Here is a 20,549-nt window from a genome sequence, read left to right on the forward strand (position 1 = left end):
TTAGGGAGGAGGAGGGATGGGGAGGGAGGAGGGGAGACATCTCATTTGGCTCAGTCACCGGTTAAATGGAGAAATTTCATGATCTTACTTTTATTCCGCTTCCACCCACCAGTCCCGCTCCAGCATCCACTGACATCTAATGCCTGAGTGGGCGTGTACTGATACTCAGCCTCCCCATTCACCCCACCACCCACGCGACGGCCTACTCGGGAGCGGCGATCCGGGGATCTATCCAATCATTTTGGAACTTATCTTTTCGTTTTAGTTAACTTGCATGGTGATTCACTTATTCATACTGCTTTCATTCAAGGGTTTAATGTTTTAAAGTGATCAAACTAATTAAAAAAATATAATTAGAGCAGGGGTTCTCAAAGTGCGGCCTGGTGGCCCTCTGGCTCCTTGTTGAATTGGCACACATCGCCAGAGTTGGTACTTTTTGCTGAAAGTATTATAATTCTGCAAGATTATCACCTCAAAATGAACATTTTATTGTGAGAAAGAGCTGGAATGAATGAAGGGGCTTGGGTTAAACCTCTACTAAATGCCCCCCATTGAGATTTCACTGCAATGATCACTGGGCCACCGGAATTGTGATTTATATTTCACAATCAAGGCACTTTTTAAAGGGCATCTAGCATTAAAAGGAATAAAAAAGTAAATACATGAAGAAATGATATATTACAACTTTTTATGGCTTAAATGTGTTTTCTCACACAGATGCTCTTATTAGTTTGTGACATAAATGCAGTATCTAGTGTATAAAAAGCTACAGTATGTGGGTTTCACTATAAACAGAAATAAAAGTCTTTTGATATCCTGCCTTATTGAAAATCATAGCCAAATGCAAAAAAAAATTGATTCAATAACCATGATCCAGTCTACACCATAGCAATCAAAAATGCTGCTTATAGTCTAAAAATGGTGACCACGGCGATGCAGAATAACACAGTAGTTGCATCGAAGACGTGGGCACTACGTACCATTGACGTTGCACCCTTCGGCCTGACGCAAGAAGTGCTCCACATAGGACAGGTCACATGACTTAGAATGACGGTGAAAAAACAAACAAGGAAAGTATATTTTAATTGTCCTAATGCAATAAATCTCCTCTTAAGGACAATGTCAACTCCACACATTTTTGACCAATTAACCAAAACAAACAGATAAAAGTTGAACCCACAGTTGTAATGACTGAGGTTGTAACCATATCGCTCAGTGACTTGGAGACGCACTAAGCCAACACACACAATCCAAGCTGCGGCGCAAACACACACACACACACACACACGCACACACACACACACACACACACACACGGGCGCGCAAAGCCGGAGCGCAGTATAAAAGGGGCCAGTCTCCCAAAGAGCGCAGAAGTGCTCTCACTGCTTTCACGCTCCTGCTACAGACACTACAACTATTCTCAAGGTAAGAAGATGCTTCGCTATAAAGAGAAAACATTTATATGAAAACTGAATATACACCATTATAAAAAACTAATTTCAATGTTACATCTTTTTTTAGTGGTATGTTTTTTGCTCGCACTGAAACCAGATCTTCTTTCCTTCATGGATTTCTTTATTGAGTTAAATATACTTAGATCTTGCATTTGAGCTTGTTGTCCTTTTGTATGTATTGGAGAAAATAAATAATAACAAATGTAATTGTACTATTGTGTTAATGAACAAAGTGAAATGGTGTATTATATAAGGACATCAGATGTTTCCTTGCAATGATTGTGAAGTTTGGAATAACGGATAAAGAGTTGAAAAGCAAAAGTCCAGTCACAGTGTCACACATCGCTTGGTTGGACATTTGAGATATGCTATAATGCGGTGCAGGGTAAAAAATAAATATCATGTGTTGAAATCAGTCCTAACCCCCGTCCTCTCTTCTCTCAGATGACTGCGGGGCTGTGCGTGTGCGTTATCCTTGTGGTCTTATGCACGAGCTGTCTGGGGCTGCCCTTCTCCACACCTCTCCATGACCAGGGACAGCGCGCCGTCTCTGCTCCAGAAGGTAATAGCGCCACATCGGCACCACTAACGCCTGTGCTCTTAACTCCCCCCTAATCCTTCTCCTTTACACAGCCCATCCCGAGAACGAGATGCACACTTTAGAAGAGCCCCACTACAGACACAAGCGCTCCTCCTCGCAACTCAAATCTCTGCCCGCCGCCGAAGATGACGCGGAGTCAAGAGCCAACCTTAGCGAGCTGCTGGCCAGAATAATCTCCTCCAGAAAAGGTATTATCTTTTTTTTTTTTCGTGGTTCACATGTGGCCGCAACCTTATTGGCTGCATTAGTGTTTTTCTTGCTGCCTTCCTCATTGCTGCTAATTACTGCAATCACTACAGTGGTGCTTTGTAAAATGAATTAGTGGCCGTGAAAAGCTTTTGTGGTTTGAAAGTGCGTGTATTAGTTGTGCAGTCTTCCGGGCATCTGGCTCTTCCTTACTTATCCCACTTCCATCTTCTCCCCCAAGTTGGTCAAATCCTTCTGTAACCAAGAAAACAAACTACTTTTGCGGTTGATTCCACTCTCTCATAATTTGAGGAGCTAGAACTGTCTCTTCTCTCTGGGCTTCCATAGAAATGGACTTGCCTTTCCGCTTTCACAAGAACATAAGTGAAGTATGAATGTAATATACATGAAGTGAAGTCCTTGAACACCCCCGGCCATCCAGGTACAATGGCTGTGGCCCTTAAAAACAATTAGGCGGCAGAACAAACTAGGCAATTTAGTCAAACAGATGAGGCCTCCCAAACAAGAAACATCTTAAGAAGAGAAAGGAATTTGTATAGTGCTGTTCAGATGACACCGTCACCGTAAGTGCTTTTTAAGGGTCAATTAAGTAAGTAATTGGAATAGTTGGAAGTGATATAAGAAGTCAAAAGGTTCATTGCCGCATAATATCTCCAAATAAGCGTCAGGGTTGGCGGTGGGTGTGCTTGCTGTTCACTTGCATGTTTCATGGTGGGAGGTGTCATTGTCGAGCCTTCTGCAGCCAAGCTCCTCAACGCGCCAAGGAGCTCGCTCTGTTTATGCTTGCGCACGTAAGGGGCGCGTGCATGTGTGCGGAGGCGGCCGTGGGTGGGCTGGAGACCAGAATCTTCGTGTGTGCATATATCTGATTATAAAGTTAATAGCAGTCTAAACTTTAATTTTATAATAATTTAAAAATTAAGAGATCTGGTGCTTGAAATAAGAATGTATATTTATATGTCAAACACGGTTCAGACTAGTGTATCAGTGGAAGGCATTGGGGTAAAAAAGTGAAAGAAATGTCTTAATGGTAGGTTGTCAGCCTCAAGTCCAGCTGCTGTGAACCCTTGGGGCGGGATCTACGACTTGGTAATTAAAATGTTTCAGTGCAGGGAAGCAGAAAATTGTAAGTGGATTTGTTTGAATGGGAAAAGTGGGATAGGATTCTGCATTCAATCACTGAACAGCAAACAAGCCATTGGCAAAAAAATAACATCATGCGTACTCCCTGTGCTTGTCCTGCCAGGGTCCGTGCGCAGAAACTCCACAGACAAAAGCAGAAGCAGCGCACTCAGCGCCAACCACCGGATAGCAGACAGGGACTACTTGGGCTGGATGGACTTCGGGCGCCGCAGTGCAGAGGAATATGAGTACCCTTCGTAAGAGAAGAGAGGAGAAGAGAGAAGACATGAAAAAAACAAACATTTGGCTCTTCGCTGTCTCACAATAAAACAATTATTTATGATGTATTTGTTGTACATTCGTTTGTAAAACTGTAATAATGCAATATACATATGCCAAATTTTGCAGAAAAGCTCTGACTGACGGTTTGTCTGTTCGTTTCTGGTTTCTTTATGATTTTGGGTGGTGAGAATTGTGTTGGTCGCAGTGGGTCTGTTTCACTGGACACAATAAAAGTGGATAAAACTACATTTTGCATACATCCTTGTTGTTTTAATTTGCTAAAATGCATTATGGTGTTAGATAGTTTAGCCAAGGTATTACATAAATAACATTCAATGTAAATTAAAGCACAATTTCAATCAAAATTTCAATCTCAGGGGCCTTTTTAACAAGCAGTTTGAAACCCTCCTGTGACAGCAACAGCATTTGGTTTGGAGTTTAGATGAGTACAAGGAAAGATTTGTGTGAATGTGTGTGTTAAATGAGAGGAAAGCATTAATTTCTTTGTTTTGAGCTGAGGTTTAGAGGTTTACATAAAAAGTCTGTCTTGTCTATGTTCATAAATCATTATAGAAAAGCTATGTATGTTTTTAATATGAAGATAATAATCAAAGTCACTGTTGGTCACTTAAGCAAATTCAAAGAAGAGTCTGAGTTAAACATTTTGACATAGTGTTAAGCAGTCTTACTTTTAAATCATCTCAATTGCACATGGTACTATAAGATACGATCATGTCTATGAATAAATTGACGTATCACTCACATATTAACTCAGAGTCAATGCACCACATGTATAATGCATGTAATTTCCCCACACAGACAAGACATGGACATGACAAGAGGTATGTTTATACACCTCAATTATCCTGGCTTACTCATTGTTACCCATCTGAATTGGAGGGGTCAAAAGTCAGCTTACTCAACAGGGGAAAGCGTTAGCAAAACGGAGTGGGGCAGAGAGGATCATGGGAAAAGATGGTGGTCTTTGAGACGGGATAAACACTGTGAGAAAAACTCTGTGTGATGTTGGAAGAAAGAGATGATCAAAGACTGTGTAGGCGCCATGGAGGGGAACTTGAGAATGTCTTCAAACAAGCAGCGAGATCGTAATGAGCACTATCTTCTGAGCTAAATGCTGAAAAAGTTGGCGTTTTGGAGAAACAGATATCTTTTGCATTAATTATGAGGTCTCGGAATAAGGCTGTCTAATTGCTGTTGGTTCTACTGGCATCCGGTACTGTATAGAGGGTGCAATAAATGTGTAAAATGTGAGAATTATTGGGTGATACATAATATATGTTTTTTTTTTTTAAATAGCAACATGCATCAAATTGAAAGAAGTTTTAATTTTGGGATAAAATATTCGAGATGTATATTTGAAGATTGTCTTGTTTAACCGTCAATGATGGAGCTAATGGTAATCGCTGCATTTAGGCTACTACACTACTGTTCCCTAAAATAGCAAAAAAAACTCTCCATAAGAATTAATCATGTCTAAAAGCTGTTGAACCTATTGTTTACACCACTACAAACGTCTGGGAGCATAAATGTTAATGTAATTCCACACAATCACCAGGAGCCTACACAAACATAAATGTTAATGTAATTCCACACAATCACTTAACAATTATTAGGGCAGCCCATCAATGTTTGATGAGATGATGAGAGCTCCTGCTGAAGATTAACAAACCTCCCCTCACCCAGCTCTTCAATTCAGTCACATTCTTGTCCATCCATCTATGTCACCCATCGTCCATCAGACAACTAGGACAGCACCAGCAGAGGCTACCACAGGTTCACAGACAGGGTGTTGATGGCAGGTGACTGTCCTTCAGCCTGATGTTTGTCCTATTGTGCAGCTGAAACAAACCACTTGTTCTCGTTAGTTGGACACTCAAAGATGCTTTACATTGCATTCATCATTGGTAGTGGTAAGCTAAAATTGTTGCCACAGCTGCCCAGGGGTAAACTGACAGAAGCAAGGCAACCAGTCTGCACCATCAGCCCCTCCAACCACCACCAACCACTCACTCACTCACTCTATTCACCCAGGCTTCCTTGTGTTCCCAAACGGTCTCCCATCCAAGTACCAACCAGGCCCTCCCCTGTTTAGCTCTGACGGGATCAGGCATAGCAAAGGCGGCTATCTGTGTGTGTAAGCTTTTAATACACATTATTAAGTGCTGCATGATAACTGCAGGCAGCAACAATGGGCACTTTGCTGTCCTTAGAGACTGACTCCCACTCTTTACCCCATTTCATACTGTCCTGTCAATGCCTATTGGCCAAAAATCTTTTAAAAAGACACTTTTATTTTACTATCCAGAAAATAGTCATTTTGACCCGTTACAAAACTTGTCCAAATTATTCACAGTATTCAAGAATTAAATGAAAAAGCAATATGGTTTAGGCTACAACATAAGATGTTTTGGTATCTCTCCAAAGGTCAGTGGTTAGCGGGAAATCAACTGGCAAAGGGTTAGCACTGAAGCCAAGAAGATGTGAGAGTCACAGTGGTGGAGTGAATAGTGATGAAGTGGCCCATTATGCAGCTTCTGGCCACTTGTGTTAAGTGAAAGATGTGTCTGCATGTGTGTACTGAGGAGAGCGAGGAAGGGAATCGATGAACAAAGGAGGCTGGGCTGAATTATACAGTCAAGTAGTGTGGATGCCTTGAGGGAAAAGGGTTAGCTGCATGTTGTGTCTCTCTTGAATTGAAATAAGAGTTGGAGTTCTACGGAGAGCTACGGGGATTCACGCTATGTTCCCAGAGTCTGTGGTGTTAAAGAGAGCTTATGGAGACCCCGGGTGGTTTGTGAAGTTTGGTGTATTTGTGAAGGTATAGATTTAGAGATTAATTTAGCCAAAGATGCACAGAAAGGGTCATGAGGCCATAGTGGCTGCTATAGAACAACTGAAGTGGCCTGTGCATGGCTGAGTGCTCTGATTCTGTGTACTAATGGAGACTCGCCACAACACACTCATGAACAACATGAGTGTAACTGAAAAGTAGCAACATTGTTATGAGCAGATGGTGGGACCTCTTCATTCTGGCAAAAACTCTCGCCTGTCTCTTATGTTGATTGCACTTTTTCTATACATCAAAGCATTTACTGGCACAAAAAACAGCATATGGTGTAAGTGTTAAAGCAGCCTTTTTATAAACTATTTCAAATGTCAACATGTATTTCAAAGGGGCTCAAGGAACATGAAAAACCAAGCCTGCTCCAAGTTTTTAATTAGTCTCCGAATTTTGCTGCTTTGTAAATATTTCAAGGCAAAATTGAATTCAAGAGAGTGTGAAAATTGTGTTCTATGGTTCAGTGGAAAATAATCCCTCTTGACGTAAACAATAAATTCATTATTTATTTTGGTACATGAAAGTTATGATGCAGCTCGACAGCTTAAGCAGTGGTGCCCAAAGCTCGGCCCTGGGGACAAATGCCGCCCTCAGACCAATTTTTGGTGGCCCTCAGGCCTCTTCTGAATTGCCACACTTTGCCAAAGACGGTGCTTTTAACTGCAAGTTTCACAATTGAATGTGAATATGAATGAATAATTATAAACTGAAAAAAATAAATGAAGCAATGTCATTATTGTTCCATGCCTAATTAAAGATCTGGGGAACAGGAAAACCTTTGCTAAATGCATCCAGATAAAATGTTTACTGCGTTGACCACCAATCTGTGGGCCTCCACTCTCAGCACGCAGCATACTAAAGATCTACTGGGCACAGGTCTTTGAGTGAAGTGAAGCAACCTCATGTACACAACTACAGCAAAATGTTGGACCGGAAACATGAAAGTCTATTAATCAATGTTAATGTGTCCTTCACATGAAGCCAGGACATAAGCCTCTTTGAAAAACAAATGAATTAAATGAATGAATAGAAAGGCCTTGACTCCACAGTGTAACTTTAAGCAGAACGATTCTCAAAGTGGAAGTGGTTATGGTTAATGACCCTACACTCTATCAAGAAAATCGGTCACCCAAATAAAAATATGAATTTTAAAAACTCCAAAATGAAAATCTTATCTTATTTGCGAACCATCAATGGGACACTGCGTAACATTTTGGACTACTGTTGCCATCAGTACAAAACACCCTCCTAATCAAAGAATGGATTTGGATGAGGACTTAACCTATTAAAATCTCAAATTCTGCTGACTTTAATCACATCTCCATGGAGACGAGCTGGAGATGTACCCACTCCCAGTAAAGTTACAGTCATGCCTTAGGAGAGCCGCTCACAGCAAAAGCAAATGTTTTTTTTACATTTATGAGGTAATTTTCAATTCTACGCGGTGTGGTGGCTTTAAAAGCAGTAGTGTAATGTTACAGTAGCTCAGTCTATAAAATTCTTGAATCTGGTCTTTATCAAAAACACTAAATGCCCTTTTGGCTTGAATGGGTGCATTCACTTTGGTAAAATTGATGATATGCACTTGCAAGACATAAAACCAGCCACATATAGGCTAGGTCTATATTTAAAAATGAAGCTTTTATCTTTGTGTAGGCCTATTAATGTATACAATTATTAGCTGTATATATAATATTTAAATGTCTATTTAAATGTGATCCCCCGTTTGGAAGATTTTCTCATCACTAAAATGTTCATGGGGAAGGATTCCGGCTTTGGCCTGCTCACTCCAATCCATCAAACCAGATGTGTTCCTGTAAACCAAGCACTGCAGCACTACACCTGAGTGTTGGTGCACAGGTAAGCTACATCAATAATATACAAAAATCCATAACACATCTTCTGGGCTATTTACCTTGAATGGAGCCAGTCTGGCACAGGTACCTGAAATAATCATCATAACATTCTTGATTTGTGTTCGTCTTGAGCAGGTGAGAGCTAATAGCGGTGTGCGTTAGAGACACATGATGACATTGTGGAACTAATTTCCTCTGTTTACAATAGCTCGTGTTCCGGCCTGCCACACTGACGTCTCCCGGCGACTGCTTACCGCTAATCCTGCTCCTAATGTGGCTTTAATTAGCCCTTTTCCCCTCAACCTCCGAATGGAGCAGGTACAGATGGCACCTGGGCACCGGACGAGGACCGCGCCAGAAAGGACCAAGTCCAACTCATTTGCAAAACACTATTACTAGCACCACCTGCAGGACGAGGATGCAACTTCTCAAAGCTCTCTGAAGTTTGACCCACTCAAAACTTTACACATTTTCATGAAACCAGTATGTAATGTGACTAATTTGAAACACATTCCCCCCCCCCCATCTCTCAAATGTTCAGATAAAAGGATCCAAGACCTGTTTAGGATGATCCCGGTAAGATGATATATTATTTAATAGTGTTAACGGTAACTGTTTTGGCCTGTTACTCAAACCATCACACTAGTCCAAAAGTCTTCCGGTTACTATACTGACACAATAATAATAATAATAATAATAATAATAATAATAATAATAATAATAATAATAATAACAATAATAATAATAATAATAATAATAATAATAATAATAATACAATTTTGGCTCCAAAAGAATATCTGGACAGACACAACAACGTTGGAACCTACCTCCATTGGGCACTATGCCAAAGAATGGGCACAGGGACAAGTGAGAACTGCCAAGGGAGTTTGTCCAAGATCACCTGGACAAACTCCCCTGAGCCAAACCTGAGGGACCTGGTTGGCCCCTGGTGAAAGAACCAGCTCAAATGCTGAGATGATGATGACAATAATAATAATAATAATAATAATAATAATAATAATAATAATAATAATAATAATAATAATAATAATAATAATAATAATAATAATAATAATAATAATAATAATAATAATTATTATTATTATTATTATTATTATTATTGTAATTGTAATAATGATAATAATTACAATAATTATAATAATGATGATAAGCCTGTGCAAGATTCTCAAAGCGCTACAACACTGTCGTCATTATTAATTCACACTCACTCACTCACTCACTCACTCACTCACTCACTCACTCACTCACTCACTCACTCACTCACTCACTCACTCACTCACTCACCTATTGTACATGTTTTTTTGTGGTAAGGGAAGCCGGAGTACCCGGAGGAAACCTATGCAGACATGAGAACATGCAAACTCCACACAGAAAGGCCCCTCTCCGGCCGATGATAGAACCCTTCTAGCTGTGAAGCCCGAGTGCTAACCGCTGTACCACCATGCCGCTCAAAATGACAGAGGGAGAGAGTGTGCCAACATTTTAAAATGAGGTTGCAATGCACCATTTGCACCCAGGCATGAAAGTTGCTCACAACTTGGCATCCAAAATGGAGAGAAACCTGACAGGTTTACAGATTGAATTTATTTTGGAAAAACCCTGACAACATGCTGTCTCACCTGTAGTCTTTTCTTGTGGTTGCAACTGACTAAAATAGCAGCACAGTTCTTCCCACAATGACATTGTTAGTATTCAGGTATATATAAATAAACAATGTGTGAGGCAACTGAAAACATAAATAAACATAAATAATATAGCAAAATGAAAGAGACAAGTGCAACATGAAAGCACTCCTTTCACCTTCACATACCCATCACTAAACATAAACGTAAACACATGGTTCAGGCACTATTATCATATTCATACAGTATTCCCCGTTCATAGAACTTCCTCTTAGTTTGACAAAGCACCATCAAATGTTTATGGGTGATTAATGGTAAAAACAGGAAAGAGAAGAAGGGGAAATGGAAGATTGCAACTATACAGAGGACATACTTGCCATGTTTTTACACATTTTAAACATGTTTTTAATTAGAAAAATTAAATCAATGCTACATTTGTACAATAAAGGGCACTAATAGTTTTGCCTGAATCAATCAGTGTTGGATTATGAAAGAAGGTAGTGGGAGTACTACATCTAACCAGCAGAGTCAGACTCCAAAAGACATGTTTGACTTAAGATAAATTATATTTAGTTTGTTTACCTCTATATTGAGGTTTTATTTGTTCTAATGCAGAATCCAATTTCAGTGCATCACAGGCATAGGCAATGGCTCAAAAATATGGTATTAGGTTGTCAGCAGCGCTTTTTTTTGTTTTTTTGACCAATTTACTCCTGTAACTTCCTCAGAATAAAAATCCTGTTTGCCTGTCTGGGCAGGTCACCACATTGTGTTATGCAAAACGTTTCTAATATGTCAGACATATATCTCACTAATCTACAATGTGTACAGCCAGTTCAATTGAGCAGTAATGGATAAAGCTTCAATAAAATAACAGTCCAAAGGTCTGCATGGATTGACCTTCATAAATATAAGGGGCTAAGTGTTCTTACAAGACAGAACTAGAGTCTAAAATAAAGAGTAGAGGAAACTGTTCAATAGTGCCATGTTTCTGGCATACATTATGAACAGTGACGGCTTAGTGCCTGGGCTTCAGATGACTGCCGAACTGCCAAAACTCCAGACTACTCCTGGGGACCCGGGGCCTTCATGGCCATGCTGGCTCCAACCACGGCTGGATAACTACGGTTCCTCCTCATTCCATCTGGCCCAAAAGGAGAGCCGGATCTGCGTAGCCCACCAAGAGGTCCCAAGATAGGGCCAGGGCTGATAGCTCTGCCTCCTTGCGCACCAGACACACCCAACCGCTTGACTTTGTCCAGTAGGTTTAGACTGGGAATGCTTACACTAACGTCAGTCTGACTCTCACAGTCCCTTCCTCTCTGCCTCCCTCTCAGACCCCCAGTCACCTCTTTCAGGATGGACCGTGCCGGTTTTGATGCCAGGAAGTTGTCGTAGGATGGACTTTTGAAGTCGAAGCCTGCTGATGTAGAGGTGGTTAAAGCTGCCTGTGGTATGGGGGAGTTAGGGGGAGTTGAAGGCCTCATAGTGTTGGGCGTGGCTGTCCTGTTAGGGGTGACAGAGGTACTGAATAAGACCCCTCCAATGCCTTGGCCGTACTCCGGAGCCTGGTTTTGGTGGTACATGGCTGCTGAGATCCCTCGCTCCTGTAGAAGACGTACTAACCCCAAGGACATGCTGGTAGTGCGAGTGGCATCTCTGCAGAAATAACAGAAAATTATCATACGAATTAATTTGATTAATTTATGTCAATGTCCAGAGTTTTATTGTATTTAAACCAGTATACAGTATAACTACAATACGTTAGTCATAACTCATAATACTACAAGTAATTCCTTCTCATTGTACATAATTCTTAATACAATACCGGCAACTTCTAGTGGCTGGAGCTGGATTGGTTATTACTGTATTGTTACATTATATAATAAAATGATTTACCTGAGGTTAGTGGAGGACTCGGATGGCATGAGACTGAGTCTGCGTGGGGTGCAGGGTGTAACAGCAGGAGTCACCAACAGAGAACTAGTCATTATACATGAAGATGATGATGGGACAGGATTCAGACTAAAAGGAAACAAGAGGTATTAAGCATTATTATAACTAGTTCGTAACCAGACAATAAAAATGAAATAAAAATACACTAGCTAATGCTAAACGATTGTATGTGCTTACTGTATTATGTTTTGTAAATGTCATCATATTCTATATGTAAAACTGACCATTATATACTGTAGACCTTTAAGTTATCTTTTTAGTTTTAATGTTCTATTTTCATACAATATTTTCTTCAAAAGGTATAATAAAGGTATAATATGCTAAGTGTGTTAAGACTATAATACAATAAACAATAATACAATGGAAAAGATTAAATAAATAGAACTAAGAGTGTGTCTAAGAGTGTGGAGCACCGAGCCCAGGAGGACACAAGTGTGAATGCATCCACAGCTCCTTTTGGAATGATACCTTGGCGTGACTCTGGTTTGCTCATCCGTTGGGTGAAGGATCCGGCAGGTGGTAAAGGTGTACGTAGAACTGGTGTGTGCCATGCATTTACCTGGGTAGTAGGCAGCTGGAGACACAAGCACAGACACACAAAATGATGATAAATACAGCACCATAATGCAGTCAAAGTATAGAGAGTTCAGAAAGTAATCAGACCCCTTTTGATTATTAAAACTCCTCTTAATCTCTCTCGCTCAATCATGCCTTTATTAAACCTTTATCAACCTGTGATAAGGTTCATTGATTCAGAAAAGGACAAATCTTAATTTTAAAGTAAAAAAAAATGTATCAGATTGCTGCATGAAACATCCAAACCCGCTGTACAACATTGGATATAACACTGGCCTTACCAAAAGCATCAGTGTTGCTGAGGTGGGGCGATGGTGACGGAGATTGCGGAGAGGGAGGAGCAAGGCTGGGGGCGGGCTGAAGTGCCTCACTGCCGTAAGAGGAGACAGTGGTGGTCGTGGGGACAGCAGGGGAGGCGGCGGCGGCGGCGGCTGAGGAGGTGGGTAGGTTCTGAAAGTACTGCTCCCCGGGCTCCTCCTCTTCAAAGCCGCCCCATGGATACGCCTGCACAGAGCACAGCATGTATGGACATCAGGTGTGTCTGTGACTAATACTGTACAAGGACATAAGAACAGAATGGGGCCACAGCCAGTACATGATGTTCATTTGATAATTGTTTATCAAGAGGGAAATGGCTCTCTGGTGTACCAATGATAAATTTCATTATGCACTTTCGTGGTTGATCCACAGACTGATCTGGATTGGTGATTGCAGATGATTGAATTGTTTTTTGTATATTCTTTGACTTCATTTTTGTTAAATACAAGGAAGACCATATTTTCCTTTCATTTTTTTCTCAGCACATACCATAACTTGGCAAGTCAGCTTCTATCTGGCAACACACATGCAATGCAATGAGACACACATCCATCACACCTGTTCAAGCTCCAGTTCCAGAGGCCTGTATCCTTTGGGAACCACTCCAGGCCTGGCATCAAGGATTACCCCGAGGTGAGGCTGTGCCAGCTGCTGCCAGTGGTGCAAGGTGGCAGAGCCTGTAGGAGACAGCAGCTCGATTCAACCACCACTAATCCACTTTACATTACAAGCGTTTAATATATATATACAGGTTTGTTAGTGCTTGATTTTAAACTATAAAACAATTTGTAAATAACGGACATTTGTGAAGTGTGAATATTGAGTCAAATGAGATTTACAGTTGTATTGAGTGCGAAAGGTTTCTGAGCAAGAGTGACAGCACAAACACAAAAACAGACATAATAGATGGAAAATGGAAACAGAATGCATAATAGGTTTATTGATCAAACATAAAAAAAATAATAATAAAAAAAAATGTGACATGTGAAAGAGAATGAAGCAAATGAATACAGAAGCATGGCCAGAAGAAACATGCTTGAAAATGTGAACACGTATGCAAATGAAAGAAAACATTAAATCATGGCAAAACACAGTATATGATGCTACCAGCAGGTGGCAGAACAGATATCCAATGCTCCGTGACTGTTGATTGGAAGTATAGACCATTCTCAGTGTCTGTCATTTTGGTTGGCAAATCAGTCTTTGGAACTCCACTCAACACTACAGGTCTTATCATTTGATTTGAGGTTCCATTTTAATTTATATATTAATAGGCACAGTTTCAAACAACTTGCTGACAACCAAAAGTCACATGACTGAGAATGGTCAAGCACCTACAGTGATGTGAGATACTAATATCGATATACTGCAAAAAGAAACAACGATACTTCACCATTTAACTATGTAAGACTAAATATGAAACCATTTACATACTTTGATTGAAATTATTCAAAGTATAAAGGAATGGGGCAAAGAAAAACAAATTCATGCGTAAGGATATTGTCAACATTTTTGTTTAAAACTCAATAAATGTGGGATTCACTGGTACATTCTTCTTTCCTGCACAAGTGCATCAAAAACTGTTTTTTCCCCCAACTAATTATATAGTTCTGTGGGACTATACAACAGATTTAGTAGACCCTGTGTTCCTCTAGGGTCAAACTGCTTTAGTGTAATTTCATCATCCTCCTTGGCTTGAGGTTGCTGCATAAGACTTGTGTTGATGCCTAGAGCCAGCCTCTGGGTCTTGTGTCCTTGTAGTAAGAGTGAGGAGAGGTGAAGCTGCCTGACTTTTGATGATGCATTACAGACCAGAGGGAGTTGAATAGCATGAGGGACAGTGGCCTGTCATTCTTCTCCCGGGGACACCTCTTCTTCCTGCTCCCTGCTCTGTCTCGGGCCCAACGCCTGCCTCTCTCCCTCTCCATCCCTGCTGCAGTTCTCCTCACCCAGCCGCACACCCGTGCCCTGTCCCCCTCCAAAGTATGTCTACTGTCATGTCTCCTGTCCCCCTCTGCCCCCGCTTGTTTGCTGACCTTTTTGGTCCCAATCCCTCTGTGTCTGTCTCCATCCCATTTCTTGACTGCTTTGCAGCTCCTCAGACTCTCTCTGTTCTCACCTTCAAGTGGTTTCACAATCTGCAGTTTGTCAGGGAGGTAGGGCCCTCTCGAGGCCCACAGTTGGATGTTTCCTAGGGACATGATGCTGTCTGAGGGGGTGATTGGGGTCTCATGGCCCAGACTCATGCCCCCATGCCCCCCTCTGCGGCGCTCTCGCTCGTCGTCGAAGTAACGCCTCTCACTTAGATTGTTCTGACGACGGAGGGAGAGTCTTCTCAGAGCCAAACGGAGATCTTCAGCTCCACTTGCCTTCTTCTCCTGAATGTTTGCACTGCTGCAACACACAGTGATTAATGGATATGTCTGAAGTAACCAGTGTGTGAGAGATGTTTTACCTGTCGTGGTTTTCGACTGTCTCCATCAGGATACTCTGTGTTCTGTTATCCAGGGCAATGCTGTCAGTGTTGTACATGCTGGAGAGGGGAGTCGACTGCCCGCTAGACTGAGGGGACGTGCGAGCAGACTGGTTGGATCCCGGGATGTTGCTGGTCGGAGTAAGGGACCGCTGTCGAACTGTCTGATTCACAGTTTTAACAGTCTCGAATACTCGCTTACGGTGACACCTGCACGCAAAAATCAGCAGATAATCAGCGTGTCACTCATCAAAAATCCTGCGTATATAACATTTTTCCAATAGTAGAGAAATAATTTTAGCCTTTTGTCCCCCATGTTAATGCTGAATATAATACAAAACATATTTCCTTTAGTAAGTCCTAATGAACAACACATGTCTTACTTCTGTTCTTCGCACTCAGGATCCTCCATACTCAACTCTTTCCTCATGGTTCCCTCTATTTCAGCTGCCAGAGAGTCCTGCAGCACATCAGAAAAATCTAAAACATGTATAATGCCGTCCTGTATCTGCAGAGCAGCTCTGAGCACTGACCATAGGGTACAGTCCAAGAGGATGGTAACGGCGAGGAGTGCCTGCAGGGAAGTTTCTGTTGCGCAGGTTCTTGAGCTCCTCTTGAGCCTCGTGCAGCATCTCAATGCATTCAGAATATTTCTCCTCCAGCTCCTGAAGCTACAACACACAAATGATGCTGTTATGATTCCAGTCAGACATAATTTGGAGTCTGGGGTCTGATGATTCATTAATCAATGTGTGTAAGTCAGATACCTCTGCTGTGAGCTGCCTCTGGGCATCCTTAGCAGCCATCAGGTGCTGAGAGAGCTCTTCATTCTCCACTGCAAACTACACACAAACACATGGATGAATTCAACTGCTTTGGTAACTTCAAATGCAGAAATACTCACTGATTTGGCTTTCTTTTGCAAATCGACAATCTGTGACAGAAGGTGTGTGATTTCTTCCTGCTGGCGAGAGGCATCCTCAGTCTTGCGTGCCAGTTCCTCAGCAATAGCCGAGATTTGGAGACTGGACAATCCTAGGAACACACAAGAGAAGTAAGAAGATGATCTAAAAAAATGATCTGATTAAATCAGATGAAACAAAGTGCTTACTGAGTTCATTGACACAGTCATTCACCAGCTGTTGTTCCTTTTCCTCATATGTTTCTGTCTCGGACTTCAGGTGACTAGCCTGCAAGGAAACAAACATGCTTTACTTGTTTATATATGTGTTTGAAACTTACTGTGTGTCCTCACCTCTGAGCGCAGTGATAGGTTCTCGTCTTCCAGCTCTTTGAGTTTTCTCTGTAGCGTGTCATTCACAAATACTCCTGATGCTGCCTCCACCCTACTCTTCTTACCCCTGAATAAAAGCCAAGCACAAACATAGTAGCTTTGTCATTTTAAAAAGCATTTTAAACTTGCTACTAACATTGGAGAACAACTTGAGTCTTCTTCACTCTCTTCTGCAGCATTGGTATAAAACTGCAGGAGCTCATCCTTGAGATTGAGTTCATGGTGTAACTGGGCGACCTGAAAATGCAAACGTACTGTAAATGTATTTGTTTGTCTCTGTCACACAAACAGAAACCCATTAATTGATTTCATTCAGCACCTCCTCTGTGATTTGTCCCACTTGCTCCTCCAGATAGTCATTTTGCTCGGTCAGAGTTCGATTCTTCTTGAGGAGAGATTGTCCAATCTTTGCAGCCAGTTCAAGGTCTCGCTCTTTCTAAGTTGACACAAAGATGATGCAAAGTTTTAGACACAATAATGTACAATCAGAGGACACAAAATACATCACTGCTGGTGTGCTGGATGTATATTTGTAGTTTTATACACTACTACTTTAGGCTTAAAGAGCTTACCTCCTCTAAGAGACGGGTAACAGCGTCGATGTCATGGTAAGTCTTTGTCATCTGGCCCACTCTGTCTGCACATAGCACTGCAAGAAAACAGCACAGAAACAAACATGGCTCTTTAAACGTGCAGAAACTAGTGCATGCTGTCGCGACATTATTGCAAACTCAAATTTCAAATGAACGATTATAACTTTAAAACTTGTGATCCAGATGCATCTACAATTATGCAACACAACTCGTCCATATAGATCCACAAGCACTTCCATCACCAATGGCTGTTCGTTGAAAGGGTCAAAGTCAAAGGGTGAAGGGCTTCCATGGCGCACGGCATTTGGATTTGTAACCCCTGAGGTGATAGTGCCTATTGATTTGGCGGCCCACTCAATACCATTCTGAGTAAGGTCAATGCATTATAATATTGTATAATCCAGTTAGTAAAGCAATGTGCTTAAAAAAAAAAAAACATACAGTAGCTTTAATTTATCAATTTGTAGAGGTCAGGAAAAAATTCAAGTTGAAATATTGCTTTTCATAAACTTCTTCCACCTCAAACTGCTGTAGATTGCAATAGGCACAAAACTATTTTGGAAAAACAATTTTAATCTTAGCACTCACGCCATGTAAACACATCCAGATTCCACCAAAGTTACCTTTATTGTCTTCATAATAAATCCAGTTGTTCAGCTGCCTTTCGTGCATCTCTGTCATGTTCAAATCGGGCTGGTTGTCCATCTCGTCCATTTCTCTTCACTCTTCACTGATTGTGACTGTCAGGCGCAACCAGAGACAACTAGACCAAACTGTCGCCCACACACTTCCCCCTCTGTGGAACATTGCCCTCCTACTGTCAGACCTGTGAAAGCTGGCATTTATCATTAGGGAGCCCAGTTCAATTGCCTCCGCTGTGTGGTGAAGAGATCATGTGACTGTCTGGATTTGAAGCGCAAGAGCCAATCAAAAGACTGAAATATACTTTGGATATCTATTCATTCCTTTTAAATGGAGTTTGTTTATTGACTAGGTTCCGGAGCAGGACCACGCCTCAACCAACCCATTCTCCACACAGCCAACCAGTCCTGCCTTCGCCTAGCCACACCTCTAATTACCCGGATGTCCGATTTGTACCAGCCATGCCTATTCGACAATGTTTGTCTGAAACTGTCAACCCCACCCTCCCTCCCTATATCTGCTTCTTTCAACGCCAATTCTCCTGCTCTGAGCGGGTCCTGAAGAGCTGGGTACACGCCTGAGACAGAGCCCACACACACATTCTCAACCCAGCGAACATCATCATCTCACCTTTAATTAAAAAAAAATCTTAATCGCACCTTCTGTTGTGGCGTGGTCCTTGCAAGTGAAACGCCCCTTTTTACTAGATGGGAAAAAAATACTTTTAGGATACCACAATATGATGATACTCACAAAAATGAAATTCATTCACTCATTCGTACAAATGCTTTGACAAGAACAGACGATACAGAAGAGAGCGGGAGCGCTTCACTGGACTTTATGTGACAGGTGCTCCTCCAGGATGATCACAGAATATAAAATTATGCCCTGATGAAAAAAAATATTGAAGATAGGCAAAGTAGTCTGAGGCACAAGTCCTTTCCTCCCACTTAGAATAAAAGGCTTTGACAAGAATATTGACCTCTACTGAGATGATACTATTTGATTAGACACTGGCACAACTTAGGAAAACATTAGGAAGCATACAAAAGCATTTATAACAATGTGAGGACACAGCTCCCCCTAGTGCAATTAGATTGCATCCACAGGCCAAGCAATCCGAGGGGGATATATAGATACAGTATGAGACCTAATGTAATACATATTACCATAATATAACTTCATTGAAATTCTGTCTTAAGATATAAGGCACCGTGCCAAATGTGTAGCACTCAACCAGGAAAGTGGAATAAAGCATCAATTAACCACCATTAACGTTTCTACAGAACGATCAAAACGAATAAAGGTGGTTGACAGACTTTGTTACTTACAGAAGTATTTAAGAGTTTCTTCAATCTGCTCAGTGGTCAGGTCCAGACTGGTCTCAGGGGCCACGAGCGGAGTGTGCAGCCAGTCGTCATGGTCATATCCATACACAGTGTCTGCACGGAGCCGATAGACTGGGAGCTGCTCCTCCAGGAGACTGATGATCTCAAATTCAGGTAAGTCAGTGCTGTTGCACACATCTAGAAAAAACATAACACTTTTCAGATGATACTATAAAGATCTCCTGATACATGGTATTTTTACAATAATAATGTTGTGTGCAAGACTTAATGTTGTGTGCAAGACTTAAAGGAATAGGCCACCGTTTTTACATACTAAGATATGTTCTTACCTCACTTTAGACGTGTTAATATATCCCCGTCTGGTCTTTGTCCGTGCGCTGTGCCAGGCAAACGGAGCACATACGCAGCCTCTCCCACAAGTCAAATAGCTCCGAAAAAGCTCACGATAGAAGTTACCAAGCTCTTCCACGTGTTCCCTATTTAAATAAAGTTACGTGAAGTGTTTTCATGCGAAGTATAAAGGTTATTGACGGAAGTGAGCGGGGGGAAGTCTTTAGGAGTTACTGCGCGGACGCTGTGCTCCTCGTATCATTACGCCTCACAATATAGTCCCCCTTTTTATTTGCTAATAAAATCGACACGTTACATTTCTGTGTAAATATACTTCGCATGAAAACACTTCACGTAACTTTATTTAAATAGGGAACACGTGGAAGAGCTTGGTAGCTTCTATCGTGAGCTTTTTCGGAGCTATTTGACATGTGGGAGAGGCTGCGTATGTGCTCCGTTTGCGTGACAGAGCGCACGGACAAAGACCAGACGGGGATATATTAACTCGACTAAAGTGAGGTAAGAACATATTTTAGTATGTAAAAACGGTGGCCTATTCCTTTAAGCCACTTTGCCTCCAGTGCTACACTGATGTATGATAAGTGAACGGGTGAGTGGTTTCTTGTTGTGCTTTGAGTGCTTTAAGTGAGTAGTGGAGATGGAAGGGCCATTTATCATTGCAACATACCTGTGATGGTCTCAGCGTCCCTGCACTCAGGCACTGTTGGCTGGGTGGCCTCCTGGTTGGGCTCCCCCTCACTCACATACTGCTCCTCCAGGGTGTGCCACTGCCCCTCAGAGTCTGGGTCTGGATCTGGGGGCAGCGGGGGGCCTGAGGAGGCCAGCTTTGCTCACCTCTCACTGCCTCTGAGAAACACGGGCCATGGGCCTCTGGAGCTGGACAGCACAGCCAGTCTGAAAGTAAAAACAGCTTGTAAGAAACGTTAATATAATGACACTGAACCAAAACTAAACGTGAACAGATAGATCAAG

At 41.6% G+C, this 20,549-nt stretch overlaps 2 protein-coding genes across 2 annotated transcripts; one reads left to right on the top strand and one right to left on the bottom strand.

The window, feature by feature from the left end:
- Positions 1 to 1,898: 1,898 nt before the first annotated feature.
- Positions 1,899 to 3,914, top strand: LOC306974191 (cholecystokinin-like; the record flags this gene model as incomplete). Its single annotated transcript, XM_079571363.1, has 3 exons — positions 1,899 to 2,016; positions 2,088 to 2,243; positions 3,509 to 3,914. The coding sequence occupies 3 exons, from the start codon at positions 1,899 to 1,901 to the stop codon at positions 3,643 to 3,645; spliced, it is 411 nt and encodes a 136-aa protein (XP_079427489.1). The 3' UTR covers positions 3,646 to 3,914.
- Positions 3,915 to 9,986: 6,072 nt separating this feature from the next.
- On the bottom strand, positions 9,987 to 20,407 carry trak1b (trafficking protein, kinesin binding 1b). Its single transcript, XM_079571244.1, has 18 exons — positions 20,245 to 20,407; positions 19,209 to 19,403; positions 17,215 to 17,291; positions 16,962 to 17,078; positions 16,779 to 16,879; positions 16,604 to 16,709; positions 16,460 to 16,538; positions 16,253 to 16,383; positions 16,116 to 16,190; positions 15,882 to 16,019; positions 15,732 to 15,808; positions 15,331 to 15,558; positions 14,995 to 15,269; positions 13,434 to 13,552; positions 12,839 to 13,061; positions 12,450 to 12,555; positions 11,925 to 12,050; positions 9,987 to 11,684 (listed from the first exon to the last, which is right to left on the bottom strand). Exons 3-18 carry the CDS (start codon positions 17,263 to 17,265, stop codon positions 11,090 to 11,092), a joined length of 2,547 nt encoding a protein of 848 aa, XP_079427370.1. The 5' UTR covers positions 17,266 to 17,291; positions 19,209 to 19,403; positions 20,245 to 20,407; the 3' UTR covers positions 9,987 to 11,089.
- Between the last annotated feature and the right edge of the window lie 142 nt (positions 20,408 to 20,549).

This window comes from Gobius niger, assembly GCF_951799975.1.
Source record: "Gobius niger genome assembly, chromosome: 14".
NCBI lineage: Eukaryota > Metazoa > Chordata > Actinopteri > Gobiiformes > Gobiidae > Gobius > Gobius niger.

Bases quoted from the DNA above. Each gene is read 5' to 3' on its own strand.
- trak1b (XM_079571244.1), bottom strand. From the start codon at position 17,265: ATGACAAAGACTTACCATGACATCGACGCTGTTACCCGTCTCTTAGAG. The intron at 16,539-16,603 runs GTGAGGACACAC...GTTTCCTTGCAG, and splicing joins ACCTATCACTGCGCTCAGAG to GCTAGTCACCTGAAGTCCGA. The intron at 15,559-15,731 runs GTAAGACATGTG...TTTTGCGTGCAG, and splicing joins CCTGAGTGCGAAGAACAGAA to GTGTCACCGTAAGCGAGTAT.